Source organism: Neofelis nebulosa, chromosome 9 (assembly GCF_028018385.1).
Source record: "Neofelis nebulosa isolate mNeoNeb1 chromosome 9, mNeoNeb1.pri, whole genome shotgun sequence".
NCBI classification, from domain to species: domain Eukaryota; kingdom Metazoa; phylum Chordata; class Mammalia; order Carnivora; family Felidae; genus Neofelis; species Neofelis nebulosa.
This window is the reverse complement of record NC_080790.1, coordinates 86,432,035-86,451,713: the sequence shown is the minus strand read 5'-3', so window position 1 is coordinate 86,451,713 and position 19,679 is coordinate 86,432,035. Positions and strand designations below refer to the sequence as shown.

The 19,679-nt window shown below is 48.7% G+C and overlaps 1 protein-coding gene across 2 annotated transcripts in view; it reads left to right on the top strand.

Annotated features, from left to right (window-relative positions):
• Nucleotides 1-16,200, top strand: part of UXS1 (UDP-glucuronate decarboxylase 1) — a 96,018-nt gene extending 79,818 nt beyond the window's left edge. For both annotated transcript variants that reach the window (XM_058684593.1, XM_058684594.1), the window contains exons 11-15: nt 6,239-6,282; nt 9,767-9,827; nt 12,905-12,962; nt 14,871-14,974; nt 15,332-16,200. In XM_058684593.1, the coding sequence (XP_058540576.1) occupies nt 6,239-6,282; nt 9,767-9,827; nt 12,905-12,962; nt 14,871-14,974; nt 15,332-15,463 (399 nt within the window). In that variant the 3' untranslated portion in view covers nt 15,464-16,200. The remainder of the gene's footprint in view (nt 1-6,238; nt 6,283-9,766; nt 9,828-12,904; nt 12,963-14,870; nt 14,975-15,331) is intronic.
• The last annotated feature ends 3,479 nt before the right edge of the window (nt 16,201-19,679 follow it).

Sequence of the window (19,679 nt, the reverse complement as noted above, 5' to 3'; positions counted from 1 at the left end):
CAGGTTCTATTAGCCCACTGTCCAGCTGGGAAGACTGAATCATGGAGGTTAGAGGAATTGCCAAGCTTATGTGGCCGGACAGCGGCTGCCAGTCTGAGCCGGAACCTCTGCTCTTGATCGCTGTTCCCTGTGGTGCTCCTATTTCTTCTTGGCTCGTTGGCTATACCACTGCCTATTCAGAACAAAATGCTGAGCCTGTTACAAGATGATGTGCCCCCTGATCCAGGGCAAGACACATGTTGTGGGTGACTTTCCTGCACACATGCGGGAGAGAGGTGAATCCAAACCCTTTCTCAGGGTGCCACACACCTGCTCCCCCCTCCCACTTACCAGCTGCTGGCTCCAAGCCTCGGGGCCTGCAGATGGCCACGCCGTGGACACCCTGGCTCCTCTCCTTCTTACTCCATTGGCACAGCCTGGTGGTCTTGCCATAGAGAGATTCAGAATCCGGCCCCGTCTACCTCTTCTGTCACTGCCCCTGGCCCTCATGCCACACACTCCCAGTTTATTGCCCTGGCCTTCCAGCCGCTCATTCTCCCTGTCGGGGGCTCTCTGCCCAGCAGCCAGGGGATCCTTTAAAGATAAGTAGAAGCTCGAGAGCTTTCACCTGCTGAGAGTGTGATTCACGGGCCTCCCTGCACACCCCAGCTTTTTGCCCCGCTGCTCTGCAACCCCAGCTTTTTGCTTCTACCTTTCCAGGGAGCACGTTCCTTCCAGGCATCTCCTTGTTCAATCATCCTCTCATCTGGACCATTCTATATGTAATGACACCCACCTGCCACTCTCCCCTCCTAACCATGCTTTCTGTTGTTTTCCCTGCACTGATCACTGACTGAAGTATTATTTTTCCAGCCACCAATCCCCTCTCAAGTGTCAGCTCTGGAATCAGTATCTAGTTTCATTCATGGCCGAGTCCCCAGCTGCCAGAAGAGTGCCTGGTGCCCAGGAGGCGTGTGATGAGTGCTGGTCAAGCTAACGATTGGGTTTATAGTGGCTGCTTGCCTCTGTGATGAGCACAAGGGCTCTGGGGCTTGTTCTGGAAGTAGTGGGCTTAGTGTTACTGAAAGCTAAGCTGCCTCTCCTCCATGTTCCCCTTCTGCCTGCTGTTTGGGCCCCCCGGGTTCCTGCACGGGGACCCCTCAAGTCCAGCTGCTTGGTTGAGAATTCCTCACCCTCAGGGACACTCCCGGAACTTTTTTAGCCACTGCCCTCCCTGACTATGTTCACACCCGAGATCAGAGCTGCTTTGTTTGCAGAGCAAACTGTTAAAAGCTTTCTGAGAAACAGCTTCTTGACTGATTGCCTTCTGGGCTGCAGCCAGTGCTCCAAGTGTCAGGTGGGAAGCTAGTCCTCGCCCGCCCAAGAAAGCACCTATTGTGGGCAGATGGTGGTAACTCATGTGTTGTCTCCTCGCCACCAGAGCTTCTGTGCCAGGGACCCGGCAGCAGGACGACTGGTGCCGAGCAGGACTGCGATGAGTCCAAAACACGCCGCGTTCCATCTTTTCTAGGCGCCTCTGGTGGCAGGAGTCCTCAGGGAGGCTTTTCAGAAGTGTCTGGTCCCTCCTGTCACACAGCATTCTATTTCCCTTTAGTGATTTGATGGAGTCGCTAAACTTTTTGTCCTTTGCTGCCCCATTGAGATAGCCTCTCTTCTTTCGTCAGATGGCTCTGTGGAGAAGTCTTGGAGGAGGAGGTCATGTGTCATGACTCTCTGTCCAGCCCATCTTGGGGAACACTTTGCTTAACGAGGAGGTACAACCATCCTTTCCCTTCCTGTTCATTGCCAGCAAGTTCTTTCTAAGACTAAAGATCTCATTTGTAGCAGCTTAGTATCTTGCCTTCCCTTTTCCAAGCTGGATTACTGTGGTCACCCGCCTTCCAGCTGCTATTTCCCTGAAGTCTTTTGTTATCTTATCTCTGGGCAAATACCATTCTTTGGACCTGTCCCCACCTTGAGTCATAGACCTCTGTTAGGGTAACTCGGAATATTTTGCTGAGTTCTGTGAGTCAGGCACAGAAGCTCTGTTCTGTCTAGTTTGAGCACACAGAAGCTCAGAAAATCCTGCAATCCAGTTCAGAAAGTTTAGAAAATAGTTGAGTTTAGAAAATAGTTGAGGAGGGCTAGCTTACTAAGTTTATTTTGAAGAGACTTGAGTTCACCATTCAGTTTAAGCACTTGATCGCTCACATGTGACCTATACACATGTTCACAGTGGGGTTTAATTCTGTCTTGCCACCTTCCTGTGATTTATTCCAACTAGCAGATAACATTAATTTTTTCTGGATGTGTAAGATTTGGGGTTTGAGTCACAGTCTGTATCTTTTAAAAAGTCTTGCTGTTTTTCTAAAGGGAAATTTTGGAGAAACCCTACTTCTGAGACCAAAGTCTGCATTTTATTTATACACTGTTTGTATCCACAGTGTAGTATCGGAAGTGCTCTCTGATTTGGGGCCTTCGTTGACAGAGGCACGAGGCACAGCAGTGGGGTTTGGGCTGATGCATGCGCCCCATGCTGCCCCGCAGGGCTCCTCATGCCTCGCCCACCACCCCCCGTGTTCCTTATCCTGACAAGCTCCTTGTGGTGCTCTTCATGCTCCCCCTAGTGCTCCCCTGCAGAGCTCGCTATACTCCTGCGTGTTCCTCATGACCCCATGCTCTCTGTGCTCCCCTGCAGTGCTTCCTGTGCTACTCTCTTTGCTCGCTACATAGTGCTCCCCATGCTCCCTGGCTGTCCTCCCCATGACCCCCATCGCCCCGCAGTGCTCCTCATGCCCCCCACGTTTGCTGCGTTCCCCCAAAGTGCTCCCCTGTGGTGCTCCCCTGCAGTGTTCAGTATGCTCCTCCCCTCTCCCCTGTGATGCTCCCTGGTAGTGCTCCTTGTGCTCTTGGCTGCCTCCCCGCCCACTGGCTTACCTCTCCCTTTTGGGAATTCCTGAATCTCCATTCTGCTTTGACCTGCACACAGCCCTCGCTACCAGACTGAGCAGGACCCTGAATCTCCTTGCTCTTCTCTCGTTCCATGAAGCGAAGCCAGAGCTGCTAAAAGCCCTGCTGTCTTCCCGTAGAGGAAAACTAGGCAGCCGTGGGAGCTGTGCCATACTCACCGGCAGCACCAGGCCCTGGGTTGTTCATGTTGTAACATTTGTTGCTTATCTGCTTGTTGTCAGGACTGTGGGTGAGATTCGGTGCCTGCCCTGGTGTGCCTTATGGTTGGGCCAGGGGGTGTGCAGGGCTCCGGGTGCTCTGAGGTCAGGGTGGGTGTATTTGCTGGGGAGAGGGGCATCTTCTCTCTCCCACGTGCACCCTTTCTTTATTTCTTCACGTTGCACACAGTGAACTGTACACACAAGAATTCAAGGTCATCGTATTAATAAATACTGGGGACGTATATAGGGAGACGGATTTAAACCAAAGCAGAGATGAAGGATACGATACTCTACAGAAACTTAAATCCAATAGGACTTTATAAGGATGCAAGGGAAGAAGGGTCTGGGGACACCGCTCACAGTGCATTTGAACTAAGTGCACACACTGGAGCACATCTTCAAAGTCGATCATTGACAGGATCCAGGAGAGTTGTGCGTGGGGGTCCCCGGGATCCTTGCATTCCTCCCACAGCCTGGGCATAGGGGTCCTCCCATTGCCTCCTTCTGTAACAGGGACTTTTCCGAGGGCCAGTTGCTACCCCACTTGGACATCAAGTGGGATCTCAGTGGAAGGTGTCTGCGGTGGGGGTGCTGCTGAGGGGCTTTTGTCTCTGGGTCTCAAAGAGACAGACTGAGCCCTGCCTCTGCCGACTCAGGTGCCTACAGCTGGGGAGGTGTGCCTAAGGACATCCTGGCCTCTGGTCATCCCTGCCCCGTCTGGGAGGGCCCTCTGAACAAGGTCACTGTGCGAAACACTCAACAGACGCAGCTTGCTTGAGTTTTCCCTCTGGGTTTACAACGTTTTGTGAGCGTCACCATCACGATTCTCTTAACTCCTGTTGTTGAGAAGGCGTGTGGTGTGATTCTTCAGAGTCCTAACACGGGCAGCCCACTTAACCTACCCCTGGCTCTGGCTCAGCCAGCCCGCGGCACTGGGTCCCATCAGGGGGACGGAGGGCTCGTGGGAGTAGAGACCACGCCTGCAGCCAGGCACGTTGAAGGCCGTTGCTGCTCTGCACGTGCAGTGGGCTTCTGTGCGTGTTGCCGGCACGTGGCAGCAGACCACCTGACCCGCTGTCGCAGGGACCTGAGCAGGGGCGGCGGGAAGGTGCAGGCAGAGAGGAGTGTCTGCACCCTCCGTGTTGACTCCACAAGCCGGGAGCAGCAGGTACATGGCCGACAACCAACAGTACGGCTTTCACATCTGCAAACCTATGCATCGAGGATGCGGTCACTCGGGTTGAGGGGGGTCTTTTAAACGGATCACATTATAATGAGATGGGAGAATGGCTCAGTGCCAACTGGTAGGCCATCACTGACAGCTGAAGCTACAGGCCGTTCTGAAATTACTGATGTGGTGGGGTAGGAAAAAGATCCCCGGACTTGGAGTCAGGGTAGACTTTGCTCTCCTGGATGCCGGTCACTGCAGCGCTCTGAGCTTCCATGACCCCATCTGTAATGAGGTTGTACGAAAAATACTATGGGCGTCACACCTGCAGGACCCCTCGGATGGAGGTGGATTTCCAAGGGGACGAGCCAGCATTGCAGTAGTGGATGGCCCTCCCCCACTCCCAATTCTACTTCCTACTTACTGGGCCTGAGGCTTCCTTTCTGACTTGCCCAAATGTAGCAGAAGGGCCAGCAAGACCAAGGCTTTGGGTTCAAGCAGAACTGCCCGGAAAGGGTGGGTCTGCTTCTGAGAGGTGCACTCCTCTTTCTTCGATGTTTTGTGTCTTGTAGACAGAAAGCTCCCTAAATCAGTTCCCTGGGCTTTTCTCACTGGGAGGGCCTTCGCCCCAGTAGGTCAATCTGATGCCCCTTTGATGTTGGTATATGCAAATGTTTATTCAGGTATAAACCTTTTAAAGAAAGAAAAAGGCAGGTGCCTGTGAGGCATGCTTTTCTCCCTTTACCTGTCCCTTCCCATTTGCTTCTCCAGTCCGGCGGCCCGAGCCCTGCATAGCCCTGTTGGGAAGCAAGGCCAGGAGGCTGGTGTGGACTGTGGTGCTCTTGGCCTCCGGCTCCTCTTTGGCATCAGGCGGCCTGTGGCAGGAGGTGCCGGTGTTGTTCTGTTCCGGCTTGGAAATCAGGCTGTCCCAGAAGGCGGTTCATCCTCCCCGCTGCCACCTTCCCACCACAAGCAGGCAAACAAAAGCCCTGTGGCTCCTCCCTTCTCTGTGACTGTAGGGGGTGCTTCAAAGAGCCTTCTGTGTCCATCTCTTCATTCTAAGCGGTTGTAAACTGCAGAGCTTACAAGGTTACTGTTCAGCACATGTTCGTGGAGCACGGGTGGTGTGTGCTACAGCAGGGAATGGGTGAGTCAGACACGGCGCCTGTGCCCAGGAGCCCACAGCCTAGGAAGCTGGTGTGAGTGGCGGAGAGAGTCTAGAGGAATGGTGTGAATGGCTGAGCATCAAGGGCAGAGTCGTTCATTCTGGCCTGGAGAACGAGCCAGAGAAGTGTCACAAGGAGGGGACGTTTAGACAAGGGGGTCTGTAGCGGTAGAGGAAAGGAACCGAGTGGAGGCCCAGAGACATGACGATGTGCAGGGGACACAAATGGAGCGTTGAAGCCCTCCCCTTCCTCTCTCCCGCCACCTCTATCTCCTATCCAGAGTTTCCTGGGTGGTTCTCAAACTTGGCTGCACATTAGGATCGCTTGGGGAACTGGTTGTAAACATACCGAGGTGCCTGCCGCCTCCTCCCCAGAGATTCTGTGACTGGTCTGACTGAGCACCAGCTGTTCTGATGGGCAGTCGGGGTGGACTGTTCCATGTACTGCTCACTGTTTATGCGTGTCCGTCACCCTGCTGGACGCAGAGGCCCCAGAACCCAACGTAATCCATGACCCATCACAAGACCGCAGTAGAAGCAACTCCTCCCGCTGCCGACTCTGGAGGACAGACTTGACGTGTGTGTGTGCACGTTCTCGTGTTGGGGCATTATTTTGAAGTACAGAGTGAGTTGTCGCATCACTGCCCCTCCGCTGTCAGTTCTGAGGTCAGTCTGTGCCCCTGGAGTTCTCAGGAACCCCGTTTTCCCATTGCAGTGTGGTTTTCTCGGGCAGCCTGACTGTTGCTTTCCTCCTAGGTGTACGGATCCGGGTCGCAGACGAGAGCATTCCAGTACGTCAGGTAAGGCAGCTGGGCCGCTTCCGGCAGAGGTGGTGCGGCCCAAACAGCCTGTGTCTGTTTTATACGTTAATTATTTTCACATCACTGTCGTGGCTCGGTTAAAAGTCCGTTTTAATTTTCAGATGGAAAGCCCTTGGGGTTCTCTGTTTAAAAGCTAAAATTCTAGGGGCGCCTGCCTGGCTCAGTTGGTGGAGCATGTGACTCTTGACCTTGGCGTTGCGAGTTCAAGCCCCACATTTAAAATCTTTAATTTTTTTTTTTGCAAGTAAGTCCCAGACTTTTATGACTCATGTGCTAATCTTTTACTGCCACCTAGTGTTTCATAGGGAAACTTGCCCAGTTCTGAGGGCGACTTGATTTCCGGTTCACACCAATTGGAGAGATGGCCTTAATCATCCAGCAAACCCACAGGTGCTGAAATCAGACCCATTTGAAATGTGGCTTTCTGGGGCGGGTGAGACTGTCCTCATTAAGGGAAAGATAAGGTAGACTGTCCTCATGTCAGATTTTATGCTGGAACGGAAAAAAATACATTTGAGAACTTTGTTGAATAGTCTCACGTGGTAATTTTTATTGTTTTCTTGTTAATCCTCATATGTCTAGTTTTCTTGTCAGTTCAGTTGGTGACATTTTAAAATGCAGCTTAGGTTCTGGGAAGAGAGTTATAAACAGTTGGATATACCAAAATATTTCCCCACATGACATGGTTACTATGAGTTCTTTATTAGTTTCGGATATCCTAAATCTTCATAAAATCCAGCTCTGCATCTGGGTACCCTGTATTTTTCACTTTTCAATGCAAATACCCTGGGATGCCTGTCATTCAGAAAATGCTATTCCTGGTGTGTCCCGAGGCCATCCCAGGGGTGCTACAGCAGTGATGGGGTGGTGGGGGGGCGGGCACAGGTCTGGGCCATCTTGGCCAGAGCAACCGCATAGACTTTTGTCTGATTATGTGAGAGTCCTGGGTGGAAGTCTCTTTGAAAAATAGAACTTCTAGGAAAAAAAAAAAGTCTTTTAAACAAAAATAACAACAACTACCATAGATTTTTTTTTTCCCCCGAAAGTATTTGTTAATTTTCACATTTAGTCTAAAAGAAAGCTATGAATAAACATACATCACGGTCAGTGGTTGGTTTTGTTTTTTTGTTTTTTTGTTTTTTTGTTTTTCCTCCCTGGCCTTGAGTGTCTTGCCGAGCAGGACACAAAGCCTGGGAGTAAAATATAACTGGTACATTTTGTTGCCCAGATACTCTTAAGAAGGATTTAACCAGGAAATTTGCAGCAGCCACTCCTTCAGGATTGTTTTCATTTCAAAGCACTTACCCCAGGAACCATGTGCTCAGAGAAAATTCATCATGCTACATTTCTGTATCCGGACCATCTTAATCGGACCTCTGGGTATCGAGCACCATCTTTCCTAATAACACACTTTCATCCCACCTGCCTTCGCCCACCCCCCAGTCTGTGCACATTATGAGGGAGTCCTGCAGTTCCTGGCATTTCCTGGAGCCACCTCACCGGTGGCCCCCAAACGTCTCCAGCGGTGACAGCTCGTGAACTGTCATGGAGACTGTGCAGTAACAGAGCAGTTAGAACTGGATCTTTTTCGCCGTGCTCATTATTCCAAAGGCAGCAGATACAAAATTCATTTAAAATAGCCTCATACCTCTTCCGCCAGTGATTAAAATATTTTAAGAATTCAGTGGTGCACATACCGACACCATGCCAGCTCAGGACCAAACGTGCCCACGGTGTGTGCTCCGATGGCTGTAGCAAGCTCGGGCACACCACTCTCCTGACTTCCAATTTTTGTTATTCAAGACCCTGCTGAGGCAGATAACTTACAGTTTTGCTATTTTTACCAAGCTGTTTTTTAGAAACTGAGAATTTGTTTACTTTGCAGTTAAAAATGTGCAACGTCTGAGTCTGTGCTTACTGTACTAAGTTAACTTTCCAAAATCCACAGTTGCCCTGAAGCGACATTTCATGGTTTCTGAGGTCCAGGTGATCATACCATACACATTCATATCTTGGCATGACTGGGTCTGATGTTTTCACGGTCAGGTTACGGCCTCATTCACACAAGAAAGTCATGCTTTTTTTTTTTTTTTTTTTTTAAAGTCACTTTGTCAAAATGACACTTTCAAAGAGCTTCAGGTTAAAAGTGTGATCTGTGCAATTTTGACCTTAAAAGTTGCCAACTTATTACATAAAAGATGCGTGTCCCTGCCACGAGGATGATTGCACGAGTCCGTTGCCTTCCAGTTTAATGCGGGCCCTCCCTCCCCCACCCCACTTCAGTTCAAACAATGATTGTGGATGCTACGGAATGGCAGCTTTTAACGTCTTCTTACGAGTTATGTAGTGGCCTATGCCATGAGAGACGTGTTGTGATGTAATATAATAATTACTGCCATCGTGATGAAGCTTGACCTATGAGAGTGGAACGGACTTTAGGCATGTTCACATAAAATACTCAATCGTCAGAGACAAAAATTCAGAAACTAGTTTGCTAAATATCCCACCCCCCAGATTTTTTTTTTTCCCCAATGAAAAGGAAAGCAAAAACAGGTTTTCTTTTGGAAACTGACCCTGGCAACCTGCTCCTTGCTGGTAATGACAGAGGAGGAGGGGAAGGTTTCAACATAGACTGCCTTTGGATCACCAGAGCAGAACTTTAAACATCTCCTGAGCAGCACAGCTGATGAAAGTAGACGTGGAACAAGTGCTTGTGTGCCACAGTGAGGTGTCATTTTTACGAAGTAACTTTTTTTTAACAGAGCCACACTTTAAAGCCTCTGAAAATAAGAACCAAACCTTGGTAAGCGAAAGTTTGCTTACTTCTCTTCACCTTCATGGCCCAGTCGGTCACGATCCATCTGAAACATCCAGATCCCCTGACCGTTCCATGCGAGGAGTCTGGGGGAGGGGGGGCGGGGGGAGGTGGCAAAGTGAAGTTTGAGGGGCGGCAGCAGTGGTCCGGTTTATTTCAACCTGCATTGTTTGGCTTTATCTGTGATTTGCCAGTATGAGAATTACATACTGGAGTGCTCTCATTTCAATGGGTCTTTTTTTTTTTTTTTGAATCATTGCTTTTTCACATGGACCAGCTACATGGTTCACATTAAACATGGACTTTTCATCAGAAGCTGTAGAAACACCATCTTTTGGGGGTGTACGCCTATTTTATTTTTATTGCTTAATCGTTGAAGTGTTCCAGAAATATACAGAAGTAGAGCACGTAGGTCCATCAGTCAGCTTCCATCCTGTTTAGCCGTCTGTCCCCCACACAGCGAATCCCAGACATCATGTCATCATCCATGAGTACAGCATTCTCAACGCTGCTGATTTGCAGGATTTTGTTTTTGACTGTTGGTTTTCCATTTGGGTTTTGGTTTTCTTCCGGGAGATGGGGTGGGTCTGCAGGGCACCTGGGCACCATAGCAGGCGACGCCTGACCCTGCCTTCCCGTCTTTTCCAGCGATCTGGTGAATGGCCTCGTGGCTCTCATGAACAGCAACGTCAGCAGCCCTGTCAACCTGGTGAGTACGTCCGCCCCTTCCATGCCCCCCAGGTCATGTTAGAGTTCCGTGCTTTTGTAAAACCATGCAGGGCAGCAGGCTGTGCTATATTTCCCAGCAGCACACGTAGGCCATACGTGTGTATTGCCTGCTGAATAACAGAGGAAAAAATAAACACAAAACAAAGTAAGAGTTTGCAAAGGAGTAAAATGTCTGCAGGCATGGATGAATGGCATGATAAACGCTCACCCACCTTCATGGGCGCCTGGGTGGCTCAGTCAGTTAAGCGTCTGCCTTCGGCTCAGGTCATGATCGGACAGTTTATGGGTTCGAGCCCAGAGGCGGGCTGTGTGCTGTCATGACAGCTCAGAGCCTAGAGCCTGCTTCGGATTCTGTGTCTCCCTCTCTGTCTGCTCCTCCCCCGCTCACGCTCTATTTCTCAAAAATAAATGTTAAAAAATTTTTTTTAATAAAACAACAACAACAACAACACCCACCTCTGTCATCCTGAATGGCCTGGGTCTAAAAATGTGTGACAGCCTTTGTGGCTGTAGATGGACATTTTTTTGTGTGCATTCCTTTCTCCGTTGTTTGACATAATAAATCTACTCTCTGTAAGACATTGTTAAGTGAGAGTCAGATCACAGAAGTTGTTAAAGTTTCCCAGTTTCTCATCACATCTGTAGTTCAACTGATTGCCCCGAGCACCTTTGTTGCTTCTTCCTTCATTGCTTCCCATGGTCCCAGAGTCTCTCTGTTAGAGGGATCAGAAGGTGGTTTTGCCCCACGGTTTTCTGCTTGGTGAACGTGCTTCCCTTCAGAGCACTTCATTGGCAGGAAGAGTTTCCTTATATTTGGAACTATAATCTTGGTGTCTGTGACTGTGAGCTACCCACTGGCCTTACTTCCCATCATGGGGGCCATTCACAGCTAGTCTGATGGCTCTACAGTGTGGTAGCTTTCCAAGCATTTGGAGGGCAAGGTCAGACCCTCTGAGTCTCCTCCCCAGCTCTCAGCCAGAGTTCATGTTCATGTCTGGAGTCCCCCTACCCTCTTGCTTACTGTCTTCTGAATGGCTTCATTCCATCTTGTTTAATTTTTTTTCAATGTTTATTTTTGAGAGAGAGAGAGAGAGAGAGAGAGAGCGCACAGGGGAGGGGCAGAGAGAGAGGGAGATACAAAATCTGAAGCAGGCTCCAGGCTCTAAGCTGTCGGCACAGAGCCCAACATGGGGCTCGAACCCATAAACCGTAAATCATGACCTGAGCCGAAGTTGGACACTTGAACCAACTGGCCACCCAGACACCCTCATTCTATCTTGTCCAGTGTATACTGTCCATCATTCAAGATGTTCTGCCTATGGCCCCTGACAGTAGCTTCTTTGGAGCCATGGCCTCACCTTGACAAGACTTGGAGTCTGTTTCAGGTGCTTCTCCCAAACCACCTCTTCCTGCTTCCTGCACAGGAGTGGTCATGCCTGCTTATTTCTTGAAACCACTTCCCTCAAAAACCTTTCCTTGTACTTTTCTTTGTAACCAGCAGTCAAGCTGTAGAGTTCCTGTCTCCCTGAGTTTGGAGGGAATTCTGACCAAACAGGAGACATGGAGACGTCACTCCCTTGTCTGGCTGTTGACCGATCATGGGGGCCAGTTGCTGCAAGGGCCTACGTAGGGCTACCTTCATGCACTTTTGAAGAAACGTGAAGTTAAAAATAGAATGAGACACGTCTTGTGAGCCTCAGTGTCTTTTGAGCATTTGCTTACCTGATACTTTAAAGGCCATGCCACCCTCATCCTGGGTTTTTGCTCCAGACCCTTTAAAATGTGCATGTTGTCAGTTATCGCCCTCCTAAAGTAACCAATCTTGTCTTAGATACCCGGCTCCTTCCTTCTTTTTTTCTGGGGGTTATGTGGCTTTGCACAGGGCCATCTGGGAACTTCCATCTCTTATAGAAACCTGTCTTCCCTGAAGTCTGAAAAATGTCTGCCAGTAGTCCTGACATAGACAGGGCCCCTCCCTCCCAAGTTCCTATCACTCCACTCTGCTAATTAGTCCTTCCTTTGTGCTCATATGTAAGACCAGGGTCCCTTCCTGCCTCTCTTTCCTTCCAGCTTTGACCAGACCAGGAAGTTGAGAGTGCAGCGTATTTAGGATATGAAATTGCCAAACTTGATGGTGGTCTCTTATGATGGAGAGGAGGTGACAAATGAAAGTAGCAGAATTGGGGGGCACCTGGGTGGCTCATTTGGTTAAGCGTGCAAGTCTTTCAGCTCAGGTCATGATTTTATGGTTTGTGGGTTCAAGCCCTGGGTCGGATTCTGTGCTGACAGCACAGAGCCTGCTTAGAATTCTCTCTCTCCCTCTCTCCCTCTTTCCCTCTCTCCCTCTCTCTCTCTCTCTCTCTCTCTCTCTCCACCCCCATCCCTGCTTGTGCGTGTGCACTCTAAATAGATAGTAGCAGGAATAGGAAAGGAAGGAGGACAGTGGCTGCTGTCATGTGTGAGGGAAGAAAAGAAAGGAGAAAATGATTTTCCTTAAAGCCCCCAAAAGCAAGCTCACTTTATAAACCACATCAAGTCTTTCCCTCTGGCTTGCCCAGAGCCCTTATCCATGAGTGCATTTCATTTCTGTTACAGCTTCCTTGTGCAAGTTTGCAAATCCATTATTACTGAAGTTGTTAACACAGTGCATCCAGAGGGAAATATATTGTCTTGGGAGAGCTAATTTGCAGCACCAAACTTTTATGCAAAGTGACAACGCAGTTATAGTAACATTAGATACAGAAATTCTCCTGGTCTTCTAGGCCAGGTAACGTGTATGTCCTTATTAGATGCTCTTGACCTAGCTGAGGGGTGTTCTTGTTAACAAAGTCTGGAGGACAAAAGCAGTACTCAGTACAATTTAGTACTTCGCTGGATGGATTAGTCAGCATCCCGATCAGTTAAGCACCTGATGAAACAGGAAGAGGCAGGAGCCTGGTGACTTTCTAAGATGCCAGAGTTAGCCCGTGGATGCTTTGAAGATGTACATGCAGTTTGAGTGGTAGAGATCTCTGCTGTTGGGATTACACTTCTAATCAGCAACCGTTTCTTCCTTAGGGGAACCCAGAAGAACACACAATCCTAGAATTTGCTCAGTTAATTAAAAACCTTGTTGGTAAGTAGGACAAACACCGTGCTGAGTGAAATTGGCAGCACTCGCGCTATCAGTTAATAACACCTTGACTAAAAAATGTGTAATTAATACAAGCTAATTGAATTGGATAAAAAGCAGAACTTTATCAGGAACACTTAATTGTTTTCTGATTCTTTAATTAAGTAATGGGAAGATAAAGACGAAGGGGCGTGGGAAAGGAGATGGGTTGTGGTCACAGCTGCGTCAGCAGGTCGGGGTGGAGCAGGAGGAAGCGCTTGTTCCCAGGGCTCAAGACACGGTTCTGGTGGAGCGCTGCACAGGTGACAATTGTTTGATGTCCAAACAGTCATCACTGACAGTGATGAGAAGGGGATTTTGGAGGTCCAAGAGGGAGCGACACCAGCTTGCATGTTTCTGACAGAACCTGTTGGCGATTTCAAGCTCTTTACAGCTCTGGCCAACCCGGCCATCACCCACTGGAGGCAGCGTAGACACTGGGAGTAGCCCCAGTCAAGGGCGTACTCTAAAAGCTGTAAGAAGCTCGTGTATCTTCAGCCAGCCCTTGGGCTGCAAGTGTGCACTGGGCAAGCCTGTCCTCACTTCGGCACGCTTACTGGAGCTCTGGGAAGTCTGGCTCGTAGGGGCTGTCTGTTTTCCATAGTTGATCGAGAAATTTGAGTCAAGACACAACTAGGTTGGAGTGGTTAGACCTGGGGTAAGCCTAACATAGGATGTTCTGAAGTGCCTTGCCTGTTCAGACCCCACACTTAGGTGTGCTGATTCTTCAGGGCTGTCCTTCCTGGCATGGGGCTGTCATCTACCAGCATGTTCTAATCAGCTCCAGACAGTTGTACAGGACGGGAGCTGACCTTCCTCAGACGTAAATTGCAGGATCTCACAGCCCCAGTTGCCTCCCCTAGCTCTATTCCCCCTGCCTTCCCACTCTGGGTCTGCCCATCTCTACCCAAGTAGGGAAGGGATGTACTCAGATAACAGCTTGTCTGGGATCTAGACCATTCAGAACCTCTACCCCAAGTGGGGCCCATGGGATACTTGTTAGAAGTGGAGAATCACACACACCACCCATGTCTTCTGGATAAGAATCTGCATTTTGACAAGATCCTCTGTGGTTCTGTGAAAGGCTGAGTAGTAAGTACACCAGCCCAAACTGCAGAGGCTTAAAACAACAACCATCCTGTTTGTTCACGAATCTGTGATCGGGGCTGGCCTCCGCTGGGGGTTTCTTCTGCAGGTCTTGCCGATGGCCCCTGGTATGGCTTCATTCTGCTGGCCAGCAGGGAAGGGGCCCTGCTAGGATGTGGGACAAGCCAGGTTCTCTGTCCTTCTGCATGTGATCTCCCCAGCAGGGTAGCTGGACAGCTTATGTGTTGGCTCAGAGCTCACACCTGCAGGTGCATAAATGGTCAGGCCTTCCATAAGGCATCAGCCCGGGACTGGCCCACGGTCATTCCTCCTGCACTCTACTTGGTTAAACGAGTTGACAGCCGGCCCAATTCCAGCGAGGCGCTCCTGCGGCACATGAATGCCTCAGATGTGGCTCACTGGGGCCATCGGCATCACAGATGACCACACTCCCCATTCACCATTTTTACTTACTTCGGAGTCAGACCCTGTGGGCATGCCTGCTATGTTCGCTGATGGTGGCTGGTCTGCCCTGGAGCTGGCAGCTAGAACAGGCCCTGTCCTTCCTCTCAGGCCTGTGGAGGCAGAGTAACCGCCTCTCACCAAGCTCTCGTAGGACCAGAGGTACAGTTCCTCACGTGGCTCAGTGACTCCGTGAGAAATGTGTTCTGCGATGTGCTCCCTTATTCAGTGCACAGATGGGATTTTGCTTTGAGGCGTATAGCAGAAGTCACACCCAGAGTGGTTTGTGATTCTCTTACCTTTCTTTTTTTTGCAACAATTCAGGAAGTGGAAGTGAGATTCAGTTTCTCTCCGAAGCCCAGGATGACCCACAGAAAAGAAAACCTGACATCAGAAAAGCGAAGATGATGCTGGCATGGGAGCCCGTGGTGAGTGCGCGGGCCCGACGCTGCCCTGTTGACAAAGGCCCGTGGTGGTTTTCTTGGGCGCTGGCGTGGTTGGGCAGACAAGATGTAGGGTTTTCTCCAGGCTATTGCATGGCTTCTCCTTTCATGTGTTGTCTTCTGTTACGGGGGGAAATGGGAGCCCACGACGTAGCCTGCTCTTGTAAACTTGCACACGCCCGTGGCTGAATCCGTGAAAGCAGCATCCAGGGTGGTGGCACGGTGCTGTGAGTGTGCCTCCAGAGGGCAGACTCCATGTCAGCACTTCCTTCCTGCTTCCCCAGGAAGGTAGGCTGTTTCTTGACAGTGACCTTGTCTCCTGTTCTCTTTCTCTTTAAACAGGTCCCGCTGGAGGAAGGTTTAAACAAAGCTATCCACTACTTCCGCAAAGAACTTGAGTACCAGGCAAATAATCAATACATCCCCAAACCAAAGCCCGCAAGGATAAAAAAAGGACGGACACGCCATAACTGAAAACCTCACTTCTCGGGACGGGAGACTCCCTGTTTCACACTTGATGGGATGTATTTTTTTTTCTTTTCTTCTTCTTCTTTTTTTTTTTTTTTTAAAGGAAAGACTTAAAACAGGTGTCATGAAGAACAAACTGGAATTTCATTCTGAAGCTTGCTTTAAAGAAATGGATGTGCCTAAAAACTCCCCTCAAAAAACTGCAAATTTTGCCTTGCACTTTTTAAAATCTGTCTTTTTATGTAAAATAGCGTAGATGCATCTTTGCGTATTTTCACGTTTTTTATCTTGCTACGAGAGCATATGTTGTGACTGTCGTTGACAGTTTTATTTACTGGTTTCTTTGTGAAGCTGAAAAGGAACATTAAATGGGGTGAAAAATGCCAATTTTATTTATAAAAGTGGGTACTTATAAATGAGACGTTGTACTATGCATAAAGAAAAAAAAAGCAAACTTAAGCAGTGTTGTCAGTTGGGTGGCACACCGGCATTTATTCCTCAGGCAGATAAAAGAATTCTGTTTGAGGGCTTTATGTTTCTTTTAATTCAGAATTTTTCCAAGGTCTCGTTTTTAGTTGCAAACTTGACTTTGAAATACTTCTGTTGGTTATCACGATCAAGGATATTCAGAATCACTACTGTGTTGTGCTGCGTATTTGGGGTGGGGGTGGGGGGACAAAGTTAATGTATTCTTGGTTAACGGTGGTTAAATATATGCTATTTTAATAAAATATTGAAACCCACTTGTAGTTCTAAAGATTGGCTTTCTGCTTTGCATGTGTATTATTGAATTGCTAAGAAAAATACTGTAGGGGGGCACCTGGGTGGCTCAGTCGGTTAAGCATCCGACTCTTGATTTCAGCTCAGGTCATGATCTCACAGTTCATGGGTTCAAGCCCCGAGTTGGGATCGGTGCGGACAGCAAGGAGTCTGCTCAGGATTCTCTCTCTCCCTCTATGCCCCTCCCCGACTCGGCCTTCCTCTCTCTGTCTCTCTGTCTGTCTCTCTCTTTCTCTCTCTCTCTCTCTCTCTCTCTCTCTCTCTCTCTCAAAGTAAAAGAAGAAGAAAAATACTGCAGAATTTAGAGGAAAAATCTGAAAACAACCAGGTTGGTACATGTAATTTGATGAGTGGATATTAAGAACTGCTAAGCTAGCAGGGCTGAATGTGCGTAGCATGCTAACTGCAGCGTGGAGAGATCTCAGCGTTCACCCAGGGTCTGAGTCTGCACGTGTCCCTCTCTGGGCAGCACAGACCAGATGGAGAAAAAGCAGTGCTCTTTGTTGTACGATCTGCAAGTGAGGCTCATTGAGTGAAAACTTTGAGAGCTTTTGCTTTTGTTAAGAATTCTTTCAAGCTTTGGGGCACCTGGGTGGCTCAGTCGGTTAAGCAACCGACTTTGGCTCAGGTCATGATCTCACGGTTCATGAGTTCAATCCCCACATCAGGCTCTGTGCTGACAGCTCAGAGCCTCGAGCCTGCTTTGGATTCTGTGTCTCCCTCTCTCTCTGCCCCTCCCCTGCTCACACTCTGTCTCACTTTCTCAAAAAATAAACATTAAAAAAAATTTGAGGGGGGGGTGCCTGAGTGGCTCAGTCGCTTGGGCATCTGACTTCTGCTCAGGTCATGATCTTGCGGTTTGTGGGTTCAAGCCCCGCGTCGGGCTCTGTGCTGACAGCTCAGAGCCTGGAGCCTGCTTTGGATTCTGTGTCTCCTTCTCTCTCCGCCTCTCCCCCACTTGTGCTCTATCAAAAATAAACATAAAAAAAAAATTTTTTTTTAAAGAATTCAAGGTTTAGCATTAGGATTTTTTGTTATTCCTTTTAAAACAAATGGAAGAACAATGCAGGAAGTTAGAGCGACTGCACTTTCCAAGCCAGGTGGCTCTGCATGAGCAGGCAGAATGCTTATTTCCACAGCTAACCCCGGAAAGCCAGACTCTCCTGCCCTTCAAAAGCACTTAGGGATTTTTTTTTCTTAATCGGACATGTTTTTCCCACTGAATCTCAGAGGCCAGGCTAAGGAAGCTGTGGTTCTGTTTCATTTGTCATGCTAATCCCCAGAAGGCTCCTGGAGCTGAGGATCATTGCTAGAATGGACCGTGTGTCAAGGAGAAAGAGAGGATTCAGGGAAGGTTTCTTATTTCAGTTCTCATTATTTTGGCCTGAAATGTGCGATACACCTTTTCCTGGGCAGAGGTAAACAGCTGAGAGGTTTGAGAGCCGCTAACAGTGATCCCAGACATGAAGAGCAAACAGAGACCTGGAGTGAACTTCTGTAGACCTAAGGTGGGCAGTACAGTTTGGGGGTACCCAAAAGCCTTGGGTGCACAATTCTCTTACTTGTTATTTGCTTGTGTGTAGAATTCTGGAATTCTTTTGACTTCTGTCCCCATGATTTTCATAAAAATTTTCAGGAAACGAGAAAGAAGGGGATGAGGGACCATGTCTGATTCCCCCTAAGGAAAAGGGTCATGCATCCAGGGAAATAATGTAAGCTTTGGATTGAGCATATGAAGGTCCCAGAGAGAGAAGAAAGCGGTATTGAGGGAGCCTGGAGAGGGACAGGGGGGTGGGTAGTGATGATGCCCCTACGTGTCAGGATCAGCTCCTGACCTGGGCATCAGTGCTGGGGCACAACTCCTCTTCCTTCCATGACAATGGGCTCAAGCAAGGTGCACATCACAGAATCAAAATTACTGGTTTTCAGCTACACACTCTTAGATACTGATCCTGGCCCACCGTCCCCAGTTAGACTCTCGCAGCAGCCTGGTTACCACTCCGTGAGCCCTGGTGGCATCTTCAGTCACGACATTGGTGCTGCATGGGCTGCCTCTCTGAGGGGTCTGGGCTGGACTGTGAGCTTGACTTCATCCTCAATTCCAAAGTTGTATTGAGTGAAATGCTGGTCTGGCCATGGAGTGATTTACCATTTAGCCTCATAAGGGAGACGGGGAGATCTGGGAGCTTTTCAGTGATTTCCTGGGGCAGAGGAGCTGTGAGTTTCAATTTGCATATACAGGTGATTTCTGTGTATTACCTAGACTTTCTGTGGTTGATCGTTATATCTGATAGGGAGTTGAAAAACTGCATTGCCCTGAGAACTGTTTACTATATGGAGGAAGGGACACACACTGCTTCAAAGACTCCAGTAGGGCTTTGTTCTAATTACCAAGATTGACCCACCTGTTTCCTCTGTCTTAAAAATTCTTGACTGTGTCCTATTTGTACCTTAGGCACATTAGGAATCAGGGTCATTTTTTTATCTACAGCTGTGCTGAGGGAAGGAAAAAGGAAGGTTTTACTATCAAAAATCCCTTTTTTTTTTTTTTCTCCTTTTAGGCGGGAAGGTGTCTAGTGGGGGCCGGCATGATTTCCCATTCTCCAGGTCAGTTAGGCTCTGAGATAACCCCAGCAGGTTACCCTGGTTGACTAGTGTCTCTCGAGGGCAGGTCTTGTTAGGGACAACTGGGTACTCTGGTGTACTCCACAAACAGTTCCTTCCTCTCTCCTGAGCACACCAGGAGCATGAAGTGTTTCTCCGCTCTTTGCCGAGAGAACCAGGAGGAACTAGAGATAAAACACAAAACCGCGGGTCCCCCTGTGACCGGCTCCCCCTGGGCTTCTTAACCAAGCCTTGTCCACACTGAGCCTCCAGTAGTTTGTGCGTCACAGTTCAGACTTCACTCCCATGGTCCTTGTTCGCTCAGAGCTTGCTATCCTGCTAAGTTGTGATTCTGTATGTTCTCCAGTCTCCACTTTGGGGGAAAGCACTTTGCCCTGTGACCTCACTACTCTGTTGAATGTAAGAAGAATTGGTGGTGGTTCCAGTTTTGCTTCTTAGCAGTTGGGACGGAGGAGTGACTTGCAAGCTCCTTCTATGGCGGGCGTGTGCAAGAACTTTAACGGTGTTTGAAAGTCTTGCTGTCTGGGTACACTTTGAATTTTGTGTTGCTGTGTTTGTTAAGATATATTTCGTTCGGAATGAAACTAATGTGATGTGATCTACAGACCCGGGATGCAGGAGGCGGAAGATTCACTGGCTTTACCATTTGCCAGCCACAGAAGGTGAGTTTTTAAAGAAAAGATAAAAATGCAAGGGAAAGACTTCTGTTTCCAAGAATGGAGTAGATAAGACTTTCCCTTTTCTTCCCAGGAAGCACAATTTAAAATTCTGGACATTATATATAAATCAAACATAGGAAGGCTTAGGAAATGGATAG